This window comes from Copidosoma floridanum, unplaced genomic scaffold (assembly GCF_036245765.1).
Source record: "Copidosoma floridanum isolate Cflo_tuat_1 unplaced genomic scaffold, Cflo_Japanese_pri ptg000019l, whole genome shotgun sequence".
Classification (NCBI taxonomy): Eukaryota; Metazoa; Arthropoda; class Insecta; order Hymenoptera; family Encyrtidae; genus Copidosoma; species Copidosoma floridanum.
Genome location: NW_028321896.1, coordinates 19,368,156 through 19,394,332, shown reverse-complemented (window position 1 = coordinate 19,394,332; position 26,177 = coordinate 19,368,156). Strand labels below are relative to the sequence as shown.

At 41.4% G+C, this 26,177-nt stretch overlaps 2 protein-coding genes across 5 annotated transcripts in view; both read left to right on the top strand.

The window, feature by feature from the left end:
* Nucleotides 1-9,878, top strand: part of LOC106641200 (uncharacterized) — a 94,942-nt gene extending 85,064 nt beyond the window's left edge. For 3 of the 4 annotated variants that reach the window (XM_014355529.2, XM_089593322.1, XM_089593321.1), the window contains exons 2-8: nt 2,651-2,839; nt 4,847-5,017; nt 5,136-5,353; nt 5,710-5,836; nt 6,272-6,939; nt 7,022-7,320; nt 7,412-9,878. In XM_014355529.2, coding sequence (XP_014211015.2) covers nt 2,651-2,839; nt 4,847-5,017; nt 5,136-5,353; nt 5,710-5,836; nt 6,272-6,939; nt 7,022-7,320; nt 7,412-8,727 — 2,988 coding nt within the window. In that variant the 3' untranslated portion in view covers nt 8,728-9,878. The remainder of the gene's footprint in view (nt 1-2,650; nt 2,840-4,846; nt 5,018-5,135; nt 5,354-5,709; nt 5,837-6,271; nt 6,940-7,021; nt 7,321-7,411) is intronic. The other variant, XM_089593320.1, reaches the window with a different exon arrangement.
* A 1,595-nt stretch (nt 9,879-11,473) lies between these two features.
* Nucleotides 11,474-20,501, top strand: LOC106641162 (uncharacterized). The gene is made up of 15 exons (XM_089592992.1): nt 11,474-11,692; nt 15,077-15,327; nt 15,415-15,488; nt 15,573-15,679; nt 16,233-16,456; nt 16,540-16,662; nt 16,728-16,810; nt 16,932-17,114; nt 17,181-17,339; nt 17,415-17,597; nt 17,657-18,103; nt 18,165-18,318; nt 18,384-18,521; nt 18,595-18,640; nt 18,842-20,501. The coding sequence occupies exons 1-15, from the start codon at nt 11,646-11,648 to the stop codon at nt 20,289-20,291; spliced, it is 3,669 nt and encodes a 1,222-aa protein (XP_089449118.1). The 5' UTR covers nt 11,474-11,645; the 3' UTR covers nt 20,292-20,501.
* The last annotated feature ends 5,676 nt before the right edge of the window (nt 20,502-26,177 follow it).

Below are 26,177 nucleotides of genomic sequence, written 5' to 3'. Positions count from 1 at the left end.
GTCCCTTTTCGCGTTGGTGCGACGCATCGCTCATTTTGAATTTTCGTGCTTATAGTTTCGGGGTGACGAGATAAATATGTGCATCAGATGGATGAGCAAAAAAAATTATCTGCTGCGTACTCGATAAGGTGTCCCATTAGCTTCAGATAAATGCTTGAGTCATGCGCTGCTTTGAAAGTCTACATGTTTGTAATCTTGATTGTACAAATTACATTTTAATGGACTTTTAATTCAATTGAGGGTGGTTGGAAATAACCGCTCGTCCTTCGCAAGTTCATAAATGGCACTCGTATACTTTTTTCGTTCCTCTGACCCACATGGTGTTTTTAGGCTGAAGAAAAAAAACTACGGTATATATAAATATAGTATAGATAAAGAGTCCGAAAATAGTTTCCCATCACTAACCAAAAAAAAAAAAAAAAAAAAAAATGACAGGTTCATTTTGGGCTTAAGAAAGTACGTTTTGTACAGATAACTTTGCCTTTTTTTCGATTCAACCGAACACCTCGTCAAACAGAGATTTCACCGATCATAATTAACGACCGTTTATATAATACGGCTGCTTCAATCGTTTCGAGAATCAGCGAAACTCGAATCGCTCCGTGTTCAATGACGAATGTCCGTATACGTGTACATATATATATAGACACACAATTTTAAAAGAGAAAGCCGCAAACGACGTCCGCTGGATGTTGCACGAAATTTCACGATTATCCACCACATCGGCCCTCCGCCGTATATGATGATGGGCCCTAACATCAGATAGCGAAAGTATGGAAGAGAGAGGGAGATTCAAATTTTCCCAATATAAAATTCATATTATATGCTCGTAAAGCCATCGAAGGAGAATGTAAAATCTCCCTCATTTGACTTTCACTGTTTCCATGTGACGTATACACATATACCTATACGCAGTATGGAAGTGATTCCTTATTTCCCTTCCCCGTTCGAGCCGTATAGGAAAGGCGGGACGAGCGAAAATGTGCGAACGCGAGTTTTCACGTCGACGCTATTATCGGCCTCGCAGGACGGGGGAATCGCCCAAGGTGGTAAAGATCGAGAGATGGGTTGGGAGGGGTACAATGATAACCTGTTCCGAGAGCGCTGGATTTTCCTTTCTTTTTCCACGAGTGCGTACACGTAGGTGCGCTCCTCCTAGTTTTTATCACCGGCTTGTGCAGGAGACATGAGGAGGGAGCGTATACTTACCCGTTGAAAATGAGAAAAACAGCGACGGACGTGCGTTGGGGCAGTTGACCGCTGCTGTCGCTCTTACTTCAGGGCACATGTGTATATTATATGCATTTATCGCGTGGAAAAAAGAAAGAAAAGAAACATATATACATATATATATATACATATATCTCGTGAGGTAATCATCGTAGAGTAACGATAATAAGGGCCTCTTTCTCGGGCGTTGGTGTCTTATCGGTGCAGCTGCCGGTCGTATAGTCGCGTATCGGAAGCAAATCTGGCCTGACCAGTTTGTTAGGTTCCGGAGGCAAGGGAACAACCTCCCTCGGATGTTGTAAATTTTATGGAAAATTATCCGGTCGCTCCGGTCGTTTTTTCACCGCGCACATACGAGTTTGTCGCGCATCGAAAGGAGTATCATATGATATACGTGTACTTACATATATACGTGACGTGTAATATGCGCGCGTGTCGTTTCGAGCTGATGGCGACGACCTGCAGCTTCTCTGTATATGTTGCGGACGATAAGGCCTCTGACGATGGATCTAGTTACAGGATACCTATATGCCTATCTGCGATGTTTGTCTCTCGCGAGCGTCAGATGCGATACGACGTTTTTTCGTTTGTTTGGATTTTTTTTTTAAATTTCATTACTATACTACCGATCGGATAGCAGCGTTTCAGTGGATGAGGTAATTATTACTTGGTTTTTGCATGTATAGATGTGTTTCGGCGCATACAAAATAAACGAGTTAGAAGGGAATGGGAGAGCTTTTGATTTAGTTTCGTAGACTCGCTAATTTATCTCGGTTGACCAATAAAAAATCTACTATTAGCGATATCCTTGGAAGCCCTTGTACAAAAAAATTTTTGTACTCGAATCATACAATCGGCATACTGTTACTATTATCATTATGTTCACTCAAACAAAATGTACTTTCTTGAAAAACGATTTTTCTGTTATTGCGTATATACATTTCTGTTTAGAAAGTACGTGTACCTACAGCTGACGTTACTGTCGCTCAAAAACGCGAGTCGTCTCCTTCTTCTTCAGCGTAAAGCGCGAAATTACCGCTGGCTTTCACTTTGTCGGTCATGCTTTTTTTCATTTCGCGCGTTGAATCGACACAAAGAGTGGACGGTTGAGTAAACCTTTCCATCCTAGGATCCGATCATCAGATGACGCGGTTTTGGTTTCTTGTACGTATACAAGAGAGACCGAAATTTTTTTTGTCCATGTTTACTCGAGGTAAGCTGTGAAACCGTTGAGATGGAAAACGAAATGTTGGTGGAATTGGTGATTTTTTCCCGTAAAAAGAGAAATCAAAGGAATAATGTTTCCTCGACACTAGTGCCGATTTACAGATTCTGATCTGCTTACAAAGATAAAGTTGTCTCCCTGGCGGCTAATCCAAAAGCAATGACTAACCAAAACTTTCAATGTTTTGATTTTCAGGTTCAGAGGCTTGCAGAGTACGAGAGGTACATGGGACACGACGCGCGAAACCTGGCCTCGGACAATGGCAACGAGATCGGTAGCGGCGCGGTCCTCCAGCGGGGCCAGCTCGAGGGCGACCTGCACCGCATCCAGGAGCTCTTTCCCAACGACAATCTCCGCCTGCACGAGCAGGACGTTCTGACCACGGTATTATTATTATTATTTTTTTATTTTTTCTTCCCAATTACCTACCGACCGCGAAATTGATTATTTTTATAGCTGTGCCTGTGGTCAATTTCAATATACCAGGTATTACGTAAAATTTTTGACAAGAGTAGTGTGTTTTGGCGGCTATATCATTTTGTTGTGCCTATAAAATACCGCAGCGAGTATTTTACTTTCTACGTTTTTTTTTTTTTTTTTTTAATTTTACTACAATTTTTCCGGTGTATTTATCCCTTGGTTTATAAAACAAATTATCCATTCCACAGAGCGCTTCCATTATTTCTATTTCCGTGTTTGTTTTTAATTATTTTATTCAATTTTTTTCGATTAAAACGCGTATTTGTTGTATAAGTACGTATTTGACGCGAATATTGTCCAATTACAATGTACAAGTGAGAAAAACAAAAAAAATTACGTTCGCGTGTGCGTGAGACAATGAAAAAAAAAAAAAAAAAAAAAAAAAAAAATCCGGACAAAGACGCACGCACATGGTACACAAGGAAGGATATAAAATTGTATCTGCCGTCGCTCGCAGGTGGGTGGGTTGCGCTATGGAATTACAGTCGCCTACGGCAGAGCTACAAAGCCGAGCTCGGAGAGTCAAAGTGAAACACACGTAATATACATAGGAATGAGCTCGCGAAGTAAAAAAAAAAAAAAACAAGACCATCCTGATGCAAGGAAGTGGTGGTGGGGCGTCAGGTGAAGGTGTCGCTTGGATATACATACATAATACTTGCATATACGCTCGTACGCAAGTAATGCCGTGACATAAAAGTCGGCTGGCGTATAAGGTACACGTTACCATTGTGTCCTCGTGCTTATGCAAAGGCGAGAAGAGTAGTTGCATGATGCCGAGAGGGCACGTATATGTATACTCGAGTGCGAAGTAAGGCTATATACATAATGTCGCGAGTACGGCAACAGCGGATATATATCACGATTACGCGTCATTACGTGTGTGTGTGCGCGCTACGCACGTATACAGTCCTTACGTTTGCCATTTAATTAGCTGCACAGTCGCGGGCGGGAATGCTCTCAATTGCGCAACAGTAGAAGCAGCTAACGCGTACATATATATATTAGACATGTGCGACCGGAAAACGCGGCCTGATGCATTATAGACACGCGGAGTAAAGGGAGAGGAGGGATTCGTAGTATGTGTATACCGCATCACGGTTTTGCAGCTCGTCTTCCTCTTTCGTTCCGCGTACAGAGAGAGAGGAATGGAAAATGAATCTCGGGACATGCCGGTGCAGCCTGTATAATGCCCCATTTTCCCCGAAGGCCGAGAAAGGGAGGGAAGGGGGGGGGGAGAAGGAGGTAACGAGCGAGGAAATGAAAGAACGCGCTAAATAAATCAGGGAAGGTAAATAAATAAGGGAAGCGGATGGGAGAAGGTCTTCTGGCGTCGTCGACTCTCGTTATTGCCTCCCTTGGTATGCGCGAGGGGAGGAGTATATATACATATATAGGGGATACCTATGGATTTCGATGGCCCCGCATAGCTTATTCGCGCGGATTCGCGGTAAATCGATCGACCGGGCAACAATACCCGCAGCCTCTTCCCTCTCCGGTGCTCCCGAGAACAAAAGCCCCCAGAGCCCAACTCCCTTTTTCTCTCTCGCCATGTGTACCTGTAAATGCATATACCTATACCCGTTGCCGGGTAATTTACATACATCGCGGGCGTAAGAATTTCATTTGTTTTACCCACTCCACCCCTCCACGTTTGCTACCGCTCGCCGTGTATTCCGTCATTTTTCTCCCCGACGCTGTATATATTGGGTATACTTTCCCTTTTCAACGCGCGCGATCGAGCTTCCATATCATTTATTTTTTCTTTTTTTTTTTTTCCACTCCGCACTTTGACTGTTCGAGTACAAAGTCTCTGGTTTCCTCGAGCTGTGATTGCAAAGACGTTTGTAACCGCAACGGAAAAAAAAAAGAAAAATTCTAACGATTGGTCCCTCGATCTTTTCATTTCAGAAGCCCAAGAACGTGGTCCGCAAGCGAAACGCGCCGAGCTCCGGGAGATTGAACCGGGCCAATTCGCAAAAGTGCCTGAACAACCAGGCAGCGCCAAACAGCGCCCCGACGACCGGACCCAAGGCACCAACGAGGGTCTTTTTGCTCGAAACTTCCGTTCAGCTGACAACGGTAAGTCGATACATACTCCCTCTTTTTTTTTTTTGTTTGCATGTATATATTTATACAAATTTTGACGTTTACAAAGACGCACGATAATAGCTACAAAGCGCTCGTTGTACGATTCCAGGGGATGCAGTCGCAGGAGCGGCACCTGTTTCTCTTCTCCGACCTGTTGCTGATAGCAAAGGCGCGCAGCGGCGGTACCTTCAAGCTCAAGCAGTCCGTGAGGATGAGCGAGCTCTGGCTCACGGCCAACCACATCGAGGACGTCGCCGAGACCAACAAGTCCCAGGAAACGAGCTTCGTCCTCGGTTGGCCGACTACGAACGTCGTCGCCACTTTCATGTGAGCATATTTTATAACATGCTGATGCTTTGATGATTAAAACGGGGTTAGCAAAGCGTCCCTTTTTGGGGTAAAAAGTTTGCACTCGGGATTGCAAATGATCGGTATAACGAGTCGTCGCACCTGCGGCACGGGTGGGGCTGTGGCCTCGATTTCGGCGTTGCATAATTAACGAGTGGGTCACGACTTTGGAGCACAAGCGGCCGGGTGTTATGTGTGTCGCGGAGGCGCGCTAATTGGCGACTCTCGCGTGCAAGTGGATTATACATATATGTAGCGGGGCGACGAAAGAGAGAGAGGGATGATGATATACATTACTACAATGTCTGAAGAGGCTCGTCTTTGGTTGTTTACAGGACCGCAGCGGCGCGGGATCTGTGGTGGGGTCGGCTCGCCGAGCTCGTGCGGGAGGAGAGCCTCAAGGAACCGCCCGAGACGAACATTCAGGTCGTGTATCACGACGTCGAAACCAACGCGGAATACGTAAGTGTGCCTCTATCATATATATGTATTATATACGTGGGTATACGTATATACGCTGCCTTTGTTCAGTGTATTACGATACGAGCTACCTTGGTCTTTTTTATTTATGCTGCTGCTGATGTATTTTGCTGTTTTTTTTTGTTTTTTTTGTTTTTTTTTTTCCCGCTTGCTAATTTGAGGTGCGTTCTTGTATGGCTTTTGGAAGACTGATTTTAAAAGCAAACGCGAGTGTCGTTGTTTCCATTACTTTTGTACCTTCATATTTCTCGCTACAATAAATAATATCTGGATTCATAAGTATTTAAAAAAAAAAAAAAAAGAATTTTAAACCAATAACAGTTTCGAACGCGTGAATTTTTAAATAAATGACAGCATGAAATAGTCGATAGCGGTACAAAAATAAGACTATTATAAAAACAACATTTGATTCAACAGTTTAAGAAAATATCGGCGAGCTCCGAGATGACGGCGAGCGCGTGCGTAAGCCTGACGACGAGGTTGCTCGACCTGCACCAGAGCCAGTCTTTCCAACTCTGGGCGAGGACGTCTTCGGAGGAGGCTCCTTACCCGCTGATCGGCCACGAGAGGCCCTTCGCCATAAAGCTCTCGAATCTGCGGCACAGGCTCTCCCTCGAGGAAGGCTTCGACCTCGAGCACTGCAACAAGAGCGATCACGACACCTGCCACTTCATCCTCAGGCCGATCCTCAAGTCGCCGGCCAAGAAGCACAAATCCCGGATAAAGGGCCTCCTGCGCAGGTCCCTTTCTCTGAGTCCCCATGTCTTTGGCGTAAATCTGGCACGGCTCGACGAGAACGGCCTACCAAAGCCGGTCCTCGTCATGCTACAGCAGCTCTTTGCCAAGGGACCCTTCACCCAAGGCATATTCCGCAAGTCCGCCAACATGAGGATCGTCCGGGAGCTCAGAGACCAGATCGAGTCTTCGGGTGACACCAGTTGCCTCGAGGACGTGTCCATAATCGCAGTGGCCGCTCTACTCAAGGACTTCCTGAGATCCCTGCCCGACCCCCTTCTCACTTCCCACCTCTTTTCCCTGTGGATGGCTAGTCTCGAGTCTGCGGACCCCATCAAGACGATCAAAAGGTACGACCCGTGATTTTTACCGCAATGGAGCTACCTTATCATGTATGATTGTTCATATATTTATCATTCGTTTGGTTTGTAGCATTCTGGACCGTCTACCGAGAGCAAATTACACTCTGCTGTCGCACCTGGTCTGCGTGCTGCACCACATAGCCCGGCGCTCGAAGCACAACCTCATGTGCGCGAGTAATTTGGGCGTGTGCTGTGGGCCGAGTCTGCTTTGGTCCCAGAGTCCCTCGGTCAACCAGAGCCGGGCGATTCCTGCCCTAACCGAGATGCTTATCCGGCATTGCGAGGTCCTGTTCGGCGAAGGGGTTGTCCTGCTTTTCGGCGAGGAGCGAAGCGACAGCGGAGCCGAGGAGAGCACTGACAGCCTACACTGTGAGCACCAAACTTTCCTTCACTACCACCAAAGACTTCACTCCGCATTATAACAACTGGTTTTTAATCGTTTTATCTCATTTTGTTGTAGCAGGTGGGATTTCCCTGGACAGCCTCGATTTGACGGAACCTCCGCGCAAGGATTATATGTCCCTGTCGAGGGATTCCGGACTGACGCTGTCGGACTGCCAGCTCTTTATCCCCGAATCGCCGGTGGGCTCCGAGGACTCGGCTGTCAACGCCTCGACGTCGAGCTCGGACAAGACTCCCGCCAAAGACAACAAGCCCAACGGTACTGGTGGCAGCGGCAAGGCAGCTTACGCGATGCTCAGCTATGGCCACCCGTGGGAGGAGAGATACGCTTCGTACAGCAGTCACCTCCACGCCGGTGTTGAACACAGCTACCCAAACTCGAACTTTCAGAGGCAGGATTGGCTGAGGGCGCACCTCAAGCGCACCCCGAGGACGAAGCTCGACGAACACGAGCACCAGCAGCATCACAATCAACATCACCATCACCAAAACCATTATTCCCCTCAACAACAACAACAGCAGCAGCAGCAGCAGCTCAAGGATCGGCATAGCGAGAAGGACGTGTACTCGCGCGAGTTTCATCGACAGGAGGCCGTAAAAGAAAACGTCGAGAACCCAAAGGAGGAGATGCTGTACCGTTGGAGGATCATCAAAGTCTCGGACATTGTGACGGATTACAAGAGGTTGCCACAGCAGGACGTCAGGCTGCACGAGACCGAGCAGAGTTCCACCGAGTCGAGTTCGCCCATGTCGAATGGCGAGAGATACAACTTCAAAAAGGTCAAGTCCGAGCTGTGTGTCAACGTCGAGTCGCCGATCTCTCAGACCGGTAGCTACCACTCATCGTCCTCCGACAGTCACGAGGTATACAAACAAACCTGCGAGCTCTACATAAACAAGGACGAGAGAGCCGAGCGTTACGATTTTGACAAGAGTAACATCATCAGCAGTAACAACAATACTAGTAGTGGTAGCATACACGGTAACCGCGACGCGATCAACGGCATTTACGGCTCCCGAGGAGACAAGTGCGAGTTGTACCAGTTCAAGCAAGCGGAGGCGGTCGATGTTTACGACGAGGATGACGAGGAAGAAGAAAGGGTTGGAGAAAGAGAGGATGATGGTGAAAATGACGACGAAGACGACGAGGAGGATGACCAGCACAAGCAAACGTGGCCGGACACGCCGCCACCCCTGCCACCGCGACTCCGGCACTTAAAGCCCGTTCACATTAATTTTGAGGATAGGCGCAAACTGGCCGCGAGGTCGAGATTGCTGCCATCTCCACCACCTTATCGTCCTCCACCGCAACCTCGGGCGCCCATTGCGACTAGGCACTTGAGATCTGTCGTCGACGACGAAAGTTATGTCTGATTTTGGCTGCACCCAAGGATAGTATCAGGACTGTTTTATTTTTTCTTCTGCTCTTATCCAAGAGACTAAGTGGTTATAAATCGAGTTAGGACAAAGGAAGGAAAAAAAGAAAAAAATAGTCACGAGTGCAAGAATAATTAAGATAAAAAGTGTACTTTCAGCCAATAAGCGGGCTGTTGAATATACTTATCAATAAGTGCCTAGTCGAACGAACGAACTCTCAGGCCAAGGGAGGCATTAAGGAACCATAAAAGCTTGTCAATTTCTTTTTATGGGCTTACTTTCTTTTTCTACCTTCTTTATTGACCGAGGGATGTCGTCAGACATTTTTGATTAAGCTTTATCGAGTGACGAATGTGTTAAAGTGAACAAATCCATAGCTTTTCCATACGATGTTAATTTTAAGTTTAGGTGAGTGTTTATATGTATAAACTGTACGATTGAGCCACATGTACAGATAAAAAAAAAAATTTGGTTTTTTCTTTTTTCGTTATATTTTAAATATCAAGAAAAACTTGATATGATGCTAGAACGTTTTTGTTACACACAGTGATTAAGGGTGCTTCCATAGATTTACAAAAAAACCAAATTTCATGTGAACCATACGTATGTATGCATACATGTACAAGTATGTGTATTCGGAAAAAAATAATCATCTCACGCAGACTGAACTGATGAAAAATTACAATGTTTATCTTTTACGTGAAGATATTTTTGTACAAAATAACTGTCTTGTTATTTAAGATATAGGAAGTGAAGCGTTTGAATGAAATAAATATAATTGTGTTAGCATTAAAGGATTAATTTAATAAGTTAAAAAATAAGTAACAGCAAATGCATCGACAATATTGCATTTTTATCCAAAAGATCATGATTATTTCGATTTTGAGCAAATCTTGACATATTTGACTATTTTTAAGTTTATTTGGCGTAAGCTAGAGTGAAATCTTTAAATGTGAATTAGTTTAAGTAGATTACATCATAGTCAACAGAATTTGTAAATAATGTTTAATTAATTTTCATAGTCTTTGTACATATTATATCTTCTACGTCGTTAAAGTTTGTAAACACAAATGTTATTCAACGCAAATAATAATTACTTACTTGATTTTATTGTCAAATAAAAATATATTTCGTATTTTATACATAAATGAACTTGGTATTTTACTTTCTCCCATACACATTACCCGTATCCTATGATAATTTTATCGATAAGTTTTTGATGTAGGTGCGTCTCTTATTTATTTATTAGAGTGAATGTAGCTAAAATTTTGACATATTGAAAAAAAAATACTTATATGGACATCTAATAAATAAACGGCTCCGCGCCGCTACTTAAAGTAACAAGTTGATTTTCAAAAGGTTATTATTATTTCGTTCGTATAGTGAAAAGAAAAATAATGTTTTATAATGACGAATTTGTTAGCCTTCAACTGGATAGACCATCACCTCGAAACTTGAGAGTAATTTACTATTTTTTAATGATTTTGTGTGTGAGAAATACCAGATTTTTTTTATAAGCACAGTGAAATTTGTTTAGAGCAAACAAGAGTTAAAACGGCATTCAGTAGAGAAAAACTTGGAAAACAAACATGTAGAACGACAATTACATGTTCTTACGTAAGTGTGATTTTCTCAATAAATTATTATAATATTTATCGTGTTCAGCATATATAACTTGGGAAATGTTACAAACAGTTTAATATTCAAAAAAATTTTATATTCCTCTCGGCTGATCGGTAACCGAATCGTTATTTGCAAAAATTACATTTTTTCCAACATAAAGGTTAGTCTACACTGTGTGTTTAGTCGTAGAAAAAAAAATATGCGCCATCACACGCATGCAGAAAAGAGCTGCAAAGCAAACAGTTTGAATTTCGCGCTTGTATCCGTATTAGTTCTAACTTTGTCCACTCGGCTCGCAACTTGCAGGCCCGCTTAATTTTAAATCACCAAAGTATACGTACCTACATCAATTTTATCAAAGATGCATCAAACATCAAGATTTTCGGTAGATTTTCAGTGTCTTCAAGTCGTACGCCATGATTTACATATGATGAAAAAAAAAAAAAAAAAAAAAAAAAAACACCCAAGTATAACATGTAGCGTTATCTTTAAACTTTAGCGAGGTAGCAATATGCATTAAAAAAAATTATGAAATTCAGTTCAGAAGAAAAAAGCCAAAAAACATTAGCCCCTTTCTTTTCGCAAGAAAAATCCAAACTGGCACGGGTAGCCACACACATGATGTATGCGTTCCATGCATAATAAAAGACTCGGTGCTTCACACACCTACTTTCCCGTATGTACATTGTGTGCGGCTGGAAAGAATGAAAAAGAGCTCCCCGCAGCATCGTCAGGAGCGCTGCCGAAAAGTAGGTTGTAGTTGCCGCAAGCTCCCGACTCCCTCTCATCTACACCGTGTGTGCACAGTACCGTACATACATATATACAGCTTAACGATCGAAATTGTCTCGGGTCGACCCACTGGTCACGAAAAAAGAGCCCGTGGGCACACGTGAGAGCGAAGGGAAAAACGAGCTGTTTTTTTTTATTCCAACAGTTGCTCTGCATCGCAAAGAAAAACGAAAAACAACGATCGCGTGCAACATCATGAACACACATAGTATAGGAAACAAATCGAACCATAGCGGCGGCGCGCCAAGCTGTTCGCGCACGCGGGGGTGGTGCGGTCGGGGTTAGTCGAGCAGTAGAGCTCGGTCGACGTGCACACACTCACTTTCTGCATCGACTCGCGTTTTGGGTCGTGTTACATATACCCAATACAATCAATTGCGCCCCTCGGAGCTTACGCGGTAGCTCCGTGGCTCATCATCGTAGAGGCTCGTGTCTCTCGGTTGGTGTTTCCACTGGTACCTGATTAGATTTCGCGGTGGGGCCAAACATGTTGCTCCGAAATGTGGCAGGCCGCAGCTGAGTCGCCCTACGACCTAGACTCGAAGGCGTAAGTACATACATACATATATATGTACACCCAATTGATGTAACGTGTACCTCTGGAATATAATCGTTGGCACAGAGGATGCATGTATACCTACGTGTGTAGGGTGTATATACGGAGGAAGAGCGTAGCCGCCCGCGGGTGATCGATCAGGGTATACGAGCGACAGAGGGCGAGTCTTCCCCGTCTCTCGTCTGTACTTTTCATCGCACTTGTGCTCTCCCTCGAAAATCAGTTAAATGTACATATATATATATTAATTGGCTGGCCCCTCGTGTATTTGCTTCCTTTTCCTTGGGACCATACATTAGCTATACACCTCTGAGCTCCTTGGACGCGCGCGCCACCCACCCTCGAGATGTGCACAAGTGAAATTCTGTGTTGTGTAAAACATATTGTATCGTATATATATAAGTACATATTGTAATTAAGCGTGTAAATCTAAAGATATCCGATGCCCGTTTGTTGGCTGTACAGTTTTTTTTTTTTTTTCTTTTTTTTTAGTGCGCGTGTCACATACCTATGTAATACAATATAGGGATCTGCACTGCATCACTGATCCCTGTAATCTTTTGCCCAGTTTGCGGAAAATTCAGCGAAATCGTCGCGCGCACCCTCGTAACTCTCTGCACGCGCGATTCCCGCGTACTCGCGTATATATATATATAAGGACAATCTGCGAGAGACGATTTTTTCAAATTAATTGCTCTCTCTTTTTTTTTTTTTTTTTTTTTATACTTTTTGTACGCGAAATTAAAGAGAAAAAGATGATACAAAAGATTGGCAGGAAATAAATTGTTCGAAAACCAATTGCTGATTCTGCTTACAAGTACTTATATAGAACAAATTTACGTACCTATTATACCGTAAAGCTGCGCGTGTTGTCCAAATGTTGTGTGTACATTGCAGGTACACCGGTTGCTGAAAATAACAAAATATCTACAGTCTGTCTGCAGCATCACCAGTAAACGCCTTTCTAATTTTGTACGGTAAAACTTTTGCGATAAAATTGACGGTAAAATTATTCTGGTACGAGTTATACTTACTGGTGCAAGGTTCCTTCATTATTCATCGCTGTACTCTATAATCGTATTTTATTCGGAACGATACTTTATCATGATTTGTATCATGTGTTACTTGATCATTTTTGGACGTTTTTTTTTTTTTTTTTTTTTTTTTCAACAATTTATTTCCTTCTTTATACCGAATTTTTATTGTAACTATTGTTATACTGTTACTATTATTACTTTTTTGTAACAATACAAAGCGAAAACCGTTTGCCTTTGAAACGAGAATAATATGAAATGTAAGTAATGCATCACTTTGAGAAATACGTAATAACAATTAAGTTTTAAAAATCAATGAAAAAACGAATTGTTACAATAGACAATCAAACGTTTTCTCGATGTCGTGATAAATATCTATTACACTTGAGCTCATCGATCTCGTGAAACGATGTACGGAGACAAGAAAAATAAAATAACTCGCACAGAACTGGAAATTTCCAATCGATGAAAAAAAAAAAAAAAAAAAATAAATATCAAAGTATTAGCGGAAGGACAATAAGGTACGAGGCTTTTACATTCACGTATATTAGTACTTACGAGCTTAAACGTGATTACACGCGAGTGTGTATAGCGTCACCGATCCGTCGTTAATTGACCGACTAGGGAGTATAGGGCATTACGACATTGTTTGTTTTCGTCATGCGCGCATTCGGTTGAATAATTAAGTGCCGATGATGCCGCTCGCTCTCGTCCATCAGATATATACGTATGTAGAACATCACGGATATCACACGGCACACGTATATTACGTGTATGTCGTGACGTAACGCGATGTTTGTTTACTTCTGTGTCACCTGTTATTTTTTTATATCACACCCTACACGTGTATGTGTATACTTCATGTATCTATGATCGCGCTCTGGATCGCGTTTTGTGCTCTTTGAATATGTAATGTACCTATACATACCTGCTCTCTTGTACGAAATCAGTGAGATCTGGCGTACCGATTTTTTCGGCGAGCGCAAAGTTTCGTCGCAAACCTGTACTGCGAAACTAGAATAATTCACTGATCGGTTGGATTTCCTTTTTTTTTTTTTTTTTTCATTCTCGCACTGAGCTCGTTATGGCTTTATTTACAAATATAATTTTTTATCGGAGGCACGCCTGTGATACTAAGATTCGTTCATTTTCCACATACCTTGTAAAAATACATGAAAATTGTGATTTTTCTAGTATTTTATCCCTTTTATTGACCATTTGTTGAAATTTGCGCTAACAGTATAGATGCCGACCGAATAGCTAATACTCCTCCGCATTGTGACGCGGAGGTGCAACGTACGTAGCACCCAATAACTGTGCGGCCCACTAGGCTATACAAACAAACGAGCGGTGACCAAGTCGTAGATGTATTATGTTTCACACGTCTATTCTGCATGCAGATGTATAATGTCATTGTAACTAATTTTTTTTTTTTTTTTTTTTTTTTTTAATTATAATGATTACTATTATTTATACGTTAGATTTGCAGTCCCACCAATATTCATTTACCTAGCTCAGATCCAAGATTCCAAGCACTTTTTTTTCTGTGATGCTCTAAAAAACGTCTACTCCAGAGCATACTTGCACAGTGTCCCCGTTACATAGGTATACCTGGACACTGGTATATGTATGTGCCAGTGGGTCCATGCGCAGAGATACAGTCATCGGCAAAGCTAGAGCGCGTTAATGAAAACTCGCTGGCACCCCGATAGTAATTACGATTGGGAATTGATCCAATTAGGAAAAAAAAAAAAATTAAATAAATGTCCGAGATATATATTGTCCTTTTGTAAATAAGCAATAGTGAAAAAAAAAATCGAAATTGACAAGCTTCGAATGAAAATGTTTTTATTTTCTGCGACCAAAAATATACTTATAGATTTGCGATATTATTATCATTTGCTAAAAAAATACGTATTAAGAGAAAAGAAAACTTGTTTTAGTTTGATACAAGTGTACGTTTTTTTAACAAGAACCACGACTCCTTTTGACTAATTGAAGATAATAAATTCCAAGGTTGGAAAAAAAATCAAGCCTCAACGATTTATTAACATCGGACGATAATTGGAAATGTGCCATTACAAAGAGCACTGTTATTTTCTCACATGAAACGTAAATTCCGAAAAAATTAGTAAAAAAAATTTACACGTATGATGATGGAGTACGTTCAAAGCACGCAATTTTTACGTAATTCACTTGAGCCTGTACGTACCCAATCGAGTATAGAGTGAAATGCCGCCTGAAAATTTGATGTATACTTTCTAACTGAGAATCGTAGGGAAAAAAAAAAAAAAAAAAAAAAAACATGAGCTTACGCGATTCTTCAAAATGCTCTTTGCAGAAAGGGAGACGAGCTACAGAAGTTGAGCGTCATCGAGACCCTGCCGCAGCTTCTCGCCGAAGATGCTCACGGGTGTATCACGCGAGTCCTGCCAAAGATACAGCAGAGCCTGCCAACGGCCTCGACCGAGTTCCACATGGCCGCCTCGGTCATCTTCAAACAGGTCCTCGAGCAGAGGCTCGTCAGCCCGACCACCTTCGCCGAGGTCTTCCTCCAGAGCATTTTGAGCTCCCTCGGCAGTCGAGAACCCGGTAACTTTTCACTTAAACAAAAGTACACCTTATAATTATCATTATTATTCTTTTGCGTTGATGATTGTGGGTGTATGTCGTTTGCAGTCGTCTCGCACGCGTGGCTGGATACCATACTTGACGTTATTGAATTGCTGCACGTGGACGTCGTCAAGCGCGAGGTGGGTACATTCGATTGTTACATTGTACTCAAACGTGCATTATGATGTCATGTGAATGTTTATGTGGTTCATTGATTTTTGCAGATTTTACCGATCGCGATAAGCGAGGGCCGACTGTCGCAGAGTGTCGATTCGAGGATTATGTGTTGTCGGCTCATGGGTAAAATAGCCACCCGCTTCGACGCCGAGTCGTAAGTTCACTGTCAATAAGTTGCATATTGCTCCCACAGCTTTAACTCCATCTCTGTATTTTCATTTTACGATATCAATAATTGGAGGACAACGTATCGGACGCGTTAACTCGTAGGCATTTTTTTTGTTCTCTCGAGCTTTGTCGTGGCAGTTATTTTTTGCGGGAATTGATGTGACGATTGAAAGTGACTTAAAACATACGGTATTGCCACTGAAAAATTTAAGAAAAGAAAAAAAAAAATTTTTTCTTGGTACTTCCTTCGACCCGAATCTAATTTAGCGTTTTCTTGATGGAAATCTTAAGTTGACGTTTTCTTTGACCGAAGCAATCGAAGTAATTTACGCACATTCAACACATGAATTTTTAAATATAAATAAATAAGTGGATAAAGCTTGTTTTTTTTTTTTTCCAAAGACTGAAATCGATACATTACCGATACTATGAACATTTTGATGTATCAGCGAACGATTGAACAAATTTTCATCGATCAGAGCCTACCGTGTGTCTTATCGACCCGATAATGATATTTCTTTGTGCTCTGTTTTTCCAAGCATCAAACGAGACGTCCTGCCAACGGTACAGTCGCTCAGCCAAGATGTCAGCAGCGACGTACGCGCGTGCATTTGCCTACAGTTGCACCTCGTCGCCCAGAACATGGGCGACAGCACCACAAAGTTACTTCCATTGATCGTCGAGTTGGCCAGCGACGAAGAGAGCAACGTCAGACAAGCCGCTGTCCAGACAATGGGTCTTTTGTTACCCCACCTCAAAGCAGGTATTTCACGCGCGTTAAAATATATGTATACCCTGGCTCATTGGAATTTCACGAAGATTTTGCTCCACACCGACATTTTCCAGATACGATAGTGGATATTGTAGTGCCCCTTATAAAGCTGACTTGCGAGAACGCCGCCAAATCGGAGGACAATGTGATATGCGTGGTCGCACAAGAATTCGGCAAACTTGCCCAAAGTACCAAAGGTACGAGTTTTTACGCATCATCCGCCGTCCATGCATACTATATGAACTGACGTTTTTCGTTTCAGCTCACCTGATACCGGCGGACAAAACGTGGTTCATCAAGTATTTCGTGCAAATCGCCCAGATGGGCACTCCGAGCGCGAAGAAGGTCGGGGAGGACAAGGCCAAGCACCAAGAGTTTTCGTTTCACGTACATATACCCTTTTTTTATACATCTCATACAAATTGCACGGCACGTGCGTAATACGTAAGGAAACGCGTGTACACAGGCGGGCAACGCGAACGACAGAAGCGTGGAGTGTCGACGGAGCTGCGCTTTCAACATGCCGGCAATGTTCCTCTTTGCTTCCTCAGCTTCGGAGGGAGTGAACGCGCTGATCCCGACCTTCCGGAATTTGGCAAGCGACTCGTATTACATGGTACGAAGGACGATTGCCTGTAGCTTGCACGAGGTACATACCTTTCGTTGATTGATCCCGTCCTTTGGCTGCCAAAGTTGACGAACGCGTGCGTTTTAGATCATCAATGTCCTGGGTCGGGAGAGCGGGTCGATAAAGCCCGAGCTGATCCGACTGCTGAAAGATGACAACGAAGAGGTCCTCCAAGGCCTCATCCCGCACGTCTCGGGGATCCTCGAGAACCTATTGCAACACCACCTCGTAAGAGCTGACCAAATGGTAGGAGGAGTTTTACGTACATAAGTAGTAAAAATGTTGTCCCATACGATTGTAATTTGATTTCATGCCCATCAGGAATCGTCGACGGTCGACTTGGGCAAGGCGCTCATCCAGTGCGAAGCCCAGATATCGTCGACCAACAACTGGAGGTTGTCGGCGATGATGCTCGGCCAGTTTGAAATACTGCCGAGGTGCTTGTCCAGCGATTTCATCTACGCCCACTTGGTGCCCGTCGTCTCCAACAGGGTCCTGTACTCGGTGGGTTGCCAAAAACCACGCAAGCTTCTCGGGTACTATAAAGTTCGTCCAAATTCCAGAGACCCCTACCAGTGCGCCTGGCTGCCGGTCGGACGCTCCTCGTCTTCCTGCGCTACAACCTCAAGTCCCAGCAAAAGCTGGAACTGCGGAGCAAGATATGCAACGAGATGGCGTACGGTTCGAGCTGCTACCTGAGAATGATCTTCATCCGCATGATGATCGAGGCCCTGACGATATTCTCGTCGGTCTACTTCAAGGAGTACTTTTGCCCGGCTCTGCTCGACATAATGGACGACCCGGTGGCCAACGTCAGACTAAAAGCCCTCACCCTGGCCCCGACCATCAAGTCTTGTCTGAGGTTGCCGGCCGACAAGAAGCTACTGTCCATCTTGGAGATGAACGTCCGCAACTTGAAGAGCAGCGAGAAGGACAGGGACGTGCTGGCAGCCCTGAACGCCGCTTCCCTCCTGATGGACAGCGTCGATGTCAGGGTAGACGGCCAACCGGTACGTTTTATTTTTTCTCACGGCCATTCTCGCGGCGCGATAACCATAATGTTTTTTTCAGTCTCCGGCGAAACTCAGCAAGTACGACACCGAGGACATGAAAAAGCTTGAAGAGGAAAAGAAGCTGGAGGCCGCCTCGAGCAGCGGTCCTGGTGGAAAAATCGGCAACACTGTCGTGTCCAACAACCCGAAAAAACCAAATATCCTGAAAATACGTAAGTACACCCTAATAGATTGACACGTGTGCAGCACATTGATATGTTTTTATTGTGGTCCACAGCGCCGGGAACGACTGCCGTGAGCAGTAAATCGGTAGCCAGTACGGATTCGCCCGTCAAACCGAACCGAGGCAAACAGGCTCCGGGAAACACAGAGTCCCCGAAATCGGCCGTTCCGTCGAAACCTCCGCTAATCAGACGTGAGTCCCCTTCCCTCTCAGCTATATATACAACTACTTTCGGTCGCTATAAAAATACCTTTGAATTTTTCAGAGAGCACGCTGTCGACCTCGCACGTGGCAGATATTTCAAAGACAAGGTAATTCACGATAAATTTCACTTCTTTAATAATAATACATGCATAGCACGGAACTAATATTAACAAAACAGCGTTAGTTGTAGAGTAGCTGATGATGATCCCGATCATGCACACCCCTCCGTTGTCGTTGTGTACCCCCTCGTAGTGTTGATAGTGTAAATAATATTACATAAAACGTATGGGTTGTTTGTGTGCTTGTAGTTCGTCTAACGATAATTTACCCCAACATTGGTCGATATTTTCGTCCTCCAACAACTCTGCGCATACAACAACAGTAACACCACCACCATCGACGACGACAACAATAACGACACTCGCGACAATCGCATCCACGACGACGACAACAACAACGACAACGACAGCAACGTCGTCGAGCGTCAGCGCGCAGCTGTGGGAAAAGGCCGGTTCGAGCAGCCACGGCGGCATCAAGCCAATGAGCTACGGCAACAACGATTACCCGTCCACCGCGCAAAAGGTTCAGTGTAGCTGTTACGAGCTGGCCGATCGGGTATTCCATGCGCGCAACAACCACCACCCGGTGACCTCGAGCGGCGACCACCTGTCCCATCGCTGCAGCGCCGGCTACATAAAAACAACCAGTTTGTTCCGCGCCCCCGAACCCGCTCGCTTCCCGGACTTTGTCAAACCCTTCTCGCTTCTCGACTCCTCCCGGGAGGACTGTAGGCGCGACCTAGCCCACCAGCTCGCCTCGCGCAAGTACTACAACAGCAACAACAGGGCACCACCACCACCACCACCACCGAGCTACGGCAGCACGCCGAGTTCCGTACGCGGCTTGCACTACGAGCGCGAGCCCTACTGGGGGGGTTTCGGTGGCCCGAGCGGCTTACCGGCCCTCACCTTCGTCGACGACGAGTTCATGGTCGACGCGGGCATCCGGATACCAGCTCAGCTCACCTCCTCATCCTACGGGTCGCAACAGCTGCAGGGCCCAGCCAAGATACCGAACCTCCAAGACATCATCTACAGGAACCAGAAGATGAGCTTCGGGGGGGACCGGCGGTTTTTCGGGTCTTCCTCGACCTCGGGGTCCTTCGAGCGGAGCAGGCCCTTCCTCCCGTTCCCCCTGCCAAAGAGCTACTCCCTCGACTACGACTACGACCCGCACGACCACCACGGCGACAACGACGACGAGGAGGAGGCCAACCCTGGTGACGAGAACAGCGGGAACGTCAATCCATCGGTCAAGTCCGGCGACAGGGGCAGGCCGCGTTACAACTTCGAGGACAACAAGGCCAACAAGCGCAACCCCTGCTCCTCGGGGTTCGCGGAGGGTAGTAGGGGGTCGAAGGAGCGCCCGAGGGTCCTGGTCGATCGCAACAGGCGGGCCAACAAGTACGAGGTGAGGTTGCCGGGGGAACAGCGGCACGGGGCCGAGGTGGCCCAGCTGGACTACGGGGCCCTGCGCCGGCTCTCCATCCTCGACGTCAACCACAACCAGGGCGCCCTCAGCAAGATACCCGTGCGCAACAGCCACGTCTCGGGCAGCAGGACCGCCCCAGTGACCCGCACCTCGAGCCCCATACGCGTCCACTATACGGCTGGGCCCTCGTTCAAGCCGGAGGTTCGGGGTAGGCTGCGCTCGAGCTACGACGACGTCGACAAGATACTCTGCCACCAAAAGTTTTGACGAGCCGCCTCGGTGCCACGCAGGGACCCTGGTAACGACGGACGCTGATCCGATCCACGTTTTGGGGTGTCTCTCTGCCCGTAATCTTGTTTATTTTCGGTGCAAGGGGTTACACATTTGGAAAAAGTTTCGTCTTTGGTTTTTGATCCTGCGTCGTGGAGCATTGGAGGATTTCATTTGTTGAAAACGTGCGAATTCAACAATTTTTTTAATTTTCTTTCAATGATGGAACATAATTTATAGTTTACTGGATCGTTGTTACAGTTGCCTAAAAAAACACACATATATACGTAAAGAATAGAGTATGGGAGTACGGTAATCGGCTGTTGTACACTCACTGTTTTCGAGTGCAGTGATTATCTATTATGGGAACAATAATGAAGGTGAATCGAGATGGTTACGGTGATCCCTCAAATCGTGTATATATAATGTTCTACAAGGTCAGAGAGATCTGCAAACACAAAGTATATATATAAGTACACTTTCAAACAATGGATTTCATTGTACTTGTAAATAGTTGTACTTGTGCATTCTTAGCTTTGATCTTTTCACTTAAAAATTAAGCGTCATTTTGCTAATCAGCAAGTGTTGAAGTCTTTACAAGTTCATGTAGATGAAAAATTCAAGGATAAGAGATACTCAGTTTTGAGATTTTGGATCAGAATTTAGGCATTTTTCAAAATACGTTTATTAACTTTTTGTTTGTATTTGAATAAGTGCCTCGGTCGTAGCTTGTACTCTGTATTATTCAAATAATTTCGAAAGATCATAAGTATAGTTTCCAATTGTATATTATCAAGGTAAAAAGCGTAGTGAAAAATTTCCATTCGTTTTACCCTTTAGAAGAGTATAAGGAGCGTGAAAGAAAAGAGTACCTAATAGATGTTATTATAGCACCAAAAGGAACGATCATGCACCAATTTTTAGATAAAAAAAGAAAAAACTTCTCTAATATGTATTGTTGATTAAAACGCAAGACTGTTGATGTACGGTTCACCGTTTAAACAAAAAGATATGATAAACAAATACACGACATTCGAAAAAGACTTGAGAAATAATTCACTGTTGTACATGAATACTTTTTTTTTTCATTTAGTAATTAACTGCACTTTATGAAAAAAAAAAAAAATAATAAATAAATAATAATTTTGGCGTGTATACTTTTTCGCTCCTGTGATTTTTAGCATGATAACTTGTACATAATATATGCATACGTATGAAAATAACAAAAAGGAAGATCAACAAATCAATGCCTAAAAAAATTAGTATTTTTTTAACAAAGAGACACAATAAAGCTGGAGTAAGTTAATGATAACAAAGTTGATTAGAAAATATCTATATAGTATATTGAAGGGAGAGAAAAAAATATACATATATTATATAAATATTATAGTAATAATAATAAATTTATATAAAGATATTTTTCCTTATTATCAAACACGTACAACAGTATGCATAAGTCATCCCACAAATGTGATAAATATATTTAAAGAAAGTTTTCAAACAAATTCAACGAAAAGTTATTTGCGTATGGTATACTTACAACTAGTTTGTTGAAATAGAAACATATTTAATTTTACTACTTTGATTTTCCTTCGAAAAAGCTATATGTATACACACTCGTATTGCTAAGCTCCAAACATTTTCAACCCTTGTACGGTACAAGCATTCAACACCACACAATTTGCAGATTAATACAAGTCATTTGCAATACACAAATATGTAATTATCATGTAATTCTTTTCACGCCAGGTGAATCAAATAAGGGTCTAAAGCGTTTTTTGTTACTCGTTTTTGCAACTCTTCCTCAATACTTGGATATTTTATTTATCATATAGAACAACAATGTATTCGATTTCATATCGTCGCTTGAGTGGAATAAGGTACGTATTTCATATTGAAAGAAAAAAAAAAAAAAAAAAATTGAAATAGTATCCTCTCGAAAATTCCATTAAAGCAACGATACACACGTTAACTCACTACCATGTAAAATTTTAGAAAAACGAAAAAAAAAGTCAGGCATACTAAAATAATTAAAAAAAAAAAAAAAAAAAAAAAGGAAAGAAAAAGAAATAAGCCGACGCCATTTATGTCTAAACAATTTACTTGGGTCTAAAAAAAAAAGTTCAAATAATGAAAACGATTGAATTGTACAATAAAATGTATCTTGGCGCCTACATAGATATACATATATATGATTTTTATAAACGTGCGACCTTTATCAAACGTTGTTAATAAAACTTTCTATCGTAACATACTAGCCACGGCGCGATTACGTTTGTTTAAAGCCGAAAAGTGCTTTGTCAAATGTCAAAGGACAAATGGCGTACAGTAAGTTAAATTGTTAACGAATGAACATTTTTTGATTCTATACTTAACGAGTACGAATGCACATGTATGCATGTTTAAGCCGATACATAAAATATATAATACGTACCTGTAGATAGCTACATTTATTCAACTTGAGCGTAAAGGCCTGTAAACTTGGAAACTTCGAAAGCACGAAAGGGAGGCTCAAAAGCTCCTTATTGCACAGCTTGCGTGCTTTCGTTTTACAAATCATAACAGGCCTTCGTCTTACGTGTTTGTACATAAGAGAGAGCTGTAGTAAAATGAAACTTGTAGAGATTCCCCCCCAGTGGCGGCTAGTCTGGTACTGCGTACTACCTTATTATTGTTATGCTAGTCACTCGAGTAATGCACTTGCATCTGAATACAAGTTACATGTACTTGTTCAAGCTTTGTCTTTGTCTCAGATCCAATTAGCGTTTAAGATAACATTTATTTTTAATGCATTTAGCACATATATATATATATATCTTTTACGAAAGTATTGTCATCACCCTTGCTATATGGTTTGTTGGTAAATATTGTGTTTTTGTTTCACAAGTAATATAATGGACGATTATCGTTATGCGTTTGTGCCGTTTTGTTATAGGTACTGCAAGTTGCTTACGATGTAAGATAAAAAAAAAAAAAAAAAAAAAAAAAAAAATTATGGATAACACCAACAGTTATTCGATACATAAGTGCTTTGAAGGCTCAAGACCATTAGGCGAAGAAACGTTATTGAAAAAAGGGTTCATTATTTACGAAACAAAATTAGGTTTTTAACTTTAAATGAGTAATTGTTATAAATGCGTGAGATTTTACTTTTTGAAAATTATCACTGTAAATTGTTATACTTTTGTACAATTGTGTCTTGATGACGCAAGCGTATAGGAAGAGATATATATATACAAATATGTATATGCACAAACAATAAAAAATGTAAATCTTTGTCATTCCAAGTTACGCTTTTGAATATAGAAATTTAATGAGATGTTAGGTATTTTAAATGCATTTCCAAGAGTATACGTATGTTATCTGTTAGAAAGATTGATAAAATTTTATTGATATTAACGAAATGAATAACTAAAAATAAATAATATAAAGTAATTCAAGTTGTATAACAGAGAAATGAACGTGTGTGTATATATATATACACGTAAACACAGCAGTCTTCATGATTCGTGCTTAAATACTATACGGATTATTTTTATATAGATCTAAAGTATACATATAAAACAGAAAACAAAAATTTGTGCCAGAAAATATAAATACAACAAATGTACCAACGCAAACAAAAACTGTAACGAATAATAAATATTTAAAAATAAATTTTCATAGTACCTGTAACATTCATGAAATAAATCTATCACTAATGTAAGAAATTTAAAAAGTTCAGTTAATTGTTGAATAAATTTGTTAAAAGTATTCGTCAAGTCGCGTGGCTGAGGGATTGTAATTTTTTCTCTCTGTGTCTGAAAGAAAATACTGGAATAAATTATTTTCATTCGTTTTATAACATTGCATTTCTACATTACGTCCCACTCTACAATATTTATTTTATTTATTTTGCTTGGACAGCAAGCGATTTCACAATTATAATTTTGTTGGGTGAGCAAAATACAAGTCAAAATAATAGTTTTTAAAAATTTTATTTCTTCTACCTCTCTAGCAAAGACTTGGAACACTACAATTCATGTATGATTTTTTTCAAATTACTTAGAGCATATGTTACATGGTATGTATATATATATTATATATATATTATAATTTAATTAATCGCTTGCTCTTATTTTTCATAGAAAAACTTACAATAGTAAGGTTCCTGTTTCTCGCCTTTAATATATATCATCATATATTAATATACGTTGTATCGTAGATTTTTGCTCGCATTTTTATAAAAATCTGAAGGATTGTGGATTATTTGCATTCTTACGGAATAGTAAAATTTTCATAAGTTTGTTCCTTGACAAACTGCTTTGCGCCACTTGGCCTGGTATAAATAAGCTCTCTTTAGACACGCTTGTCGATACTGTCGATTTTTGGAATCGATAACAATATGTTTAGACGTTTGTCGTTGATTATTTTTCTAGTTTCTGACGGTACAGTTGTTTCTTTCATCGATATTTTTTACAAAAAAATTTTTCAAAATTTAAACTTGCCTTCATACAAAAGTAAATGCAGTATAAGGAGTATGAATCACCAAATTGTGCAAATCTTATGGTAATACTCTATTCTCTATAATACTTTTGTTGCCTTGTGAATCCATACTCATCCAAGTCTGTTTTTTCCCTGCTTACATTGTAAATTTAATCACGTTTTCGCGAAAAAATATGATTCTTCAATATAAAATACATACACAAGGTATATTCTACTATCTAATTAAATGCCTGATTTCTAACCAAGTATTACACCTACACGTGCAGTTCACCTTTTCGTATACGCGCGCCATATCTACATAAGACTGTTTAAGTATAAATGCTACAAGCGTAAACGAATGGCACGATTCAATTCACACACTTAGACGAATTTTTTTAGCATTTCCAATCACTTGATTACTGTTACTACCACTAAATTTTAACACACATATAAGAATTTTTCATTTTCTCGAATAGTTGTGAGTTTTTTTACTTTTTAAAGTGCATCAAGGTAGTGGATCTGACCTCGTAAAATTATATAAAATAGACTTGGTAAAAATTCAAAAAATTTTTTTGTAGCTTTTGTACAGTTATGTCGTTACTTAATGTAATTTTTTAAAACCTTTTGACATTTTACATGGTTTGAAAGCTCGTTTTAAAGCAAGATTTTTCATTTATCTTTATATGATAAATATCAGATTAATTTCAATACAGAACACTGTACTAAATTTTAAAATATTATTTAAAAAATTTTTTTTTATATATAATTTATTACTACGATAAAAGTACAATCTAAAATTTTTGTGACTAACATGAAATTTTTTTTTACAAAATAAGCAGCAATAGCTTTGTCTGTTGTATTTGCGATATGAATTACGTTGTACGATTTTTCAAGTCAACAAAATTTTAATTTTGATTCGTCGAACTGACAAGGGATCACCAGGAACGAACGATTAAATAGTTTATAAAAAATGTTATTCAAGAGGCCATCAAAGAGAAAAATTGATTGTAACTTTTGATTATTTGATTGCTTTATAGTTAGGCCTTTTCACCTTCTAAGCTGTATATACTTAGAACGTGTATGTTAAAAAAAAAAATTTTTTTCTCTTTTTTCCCCCACTTTCTTTCCATCCCCAACTTTTCCTCCATCCCAAACTGTTCTGCAAAAGTATAATTGACGCAGTTGCTAACACGCAGCAAACATTGCATACCCATACATTCACCGTGTCACGTTTTTCCATCAATAAATTATATATACACTTGTTTTATACAATAAATCCGTTAAAAAGTAATATATACCGGGTTAACGCGTAGTTTATACAAATTTGGAAGTTAAGTTAGGACAACCATTCAAAAAAAAAAAAAAAAAAAAACCTTACAACCGAGGATGTTTCTTACTCTTGGAAAGTTCGTACAGCTA

Bases quoted from the DNA above. Each gene is read 5' to 3' on its own strand.
- LOC106641162 (XM_089592992.1), top strand. From the start codon at position 11,646: ATGTGGCAGGCCGCAGCTGAGTCGCCCTACGACCTAGACTCGAAGGC. The intron at 15,680-16,232 runs GTAAGTTCACTG...TGTTTTTCCAAG, and splicing joins ACCCGCTTCGACGCCGAGTC to CATCAAACGAGACGTCCTGC. The intron at 18,522-18,594 runs GTGAGTCCCCTT...TGAATTTTTCAG, and splicing joins GAAACCTCCGCTAATCAGAC to AGAGCACGCTGTCGACCTCG.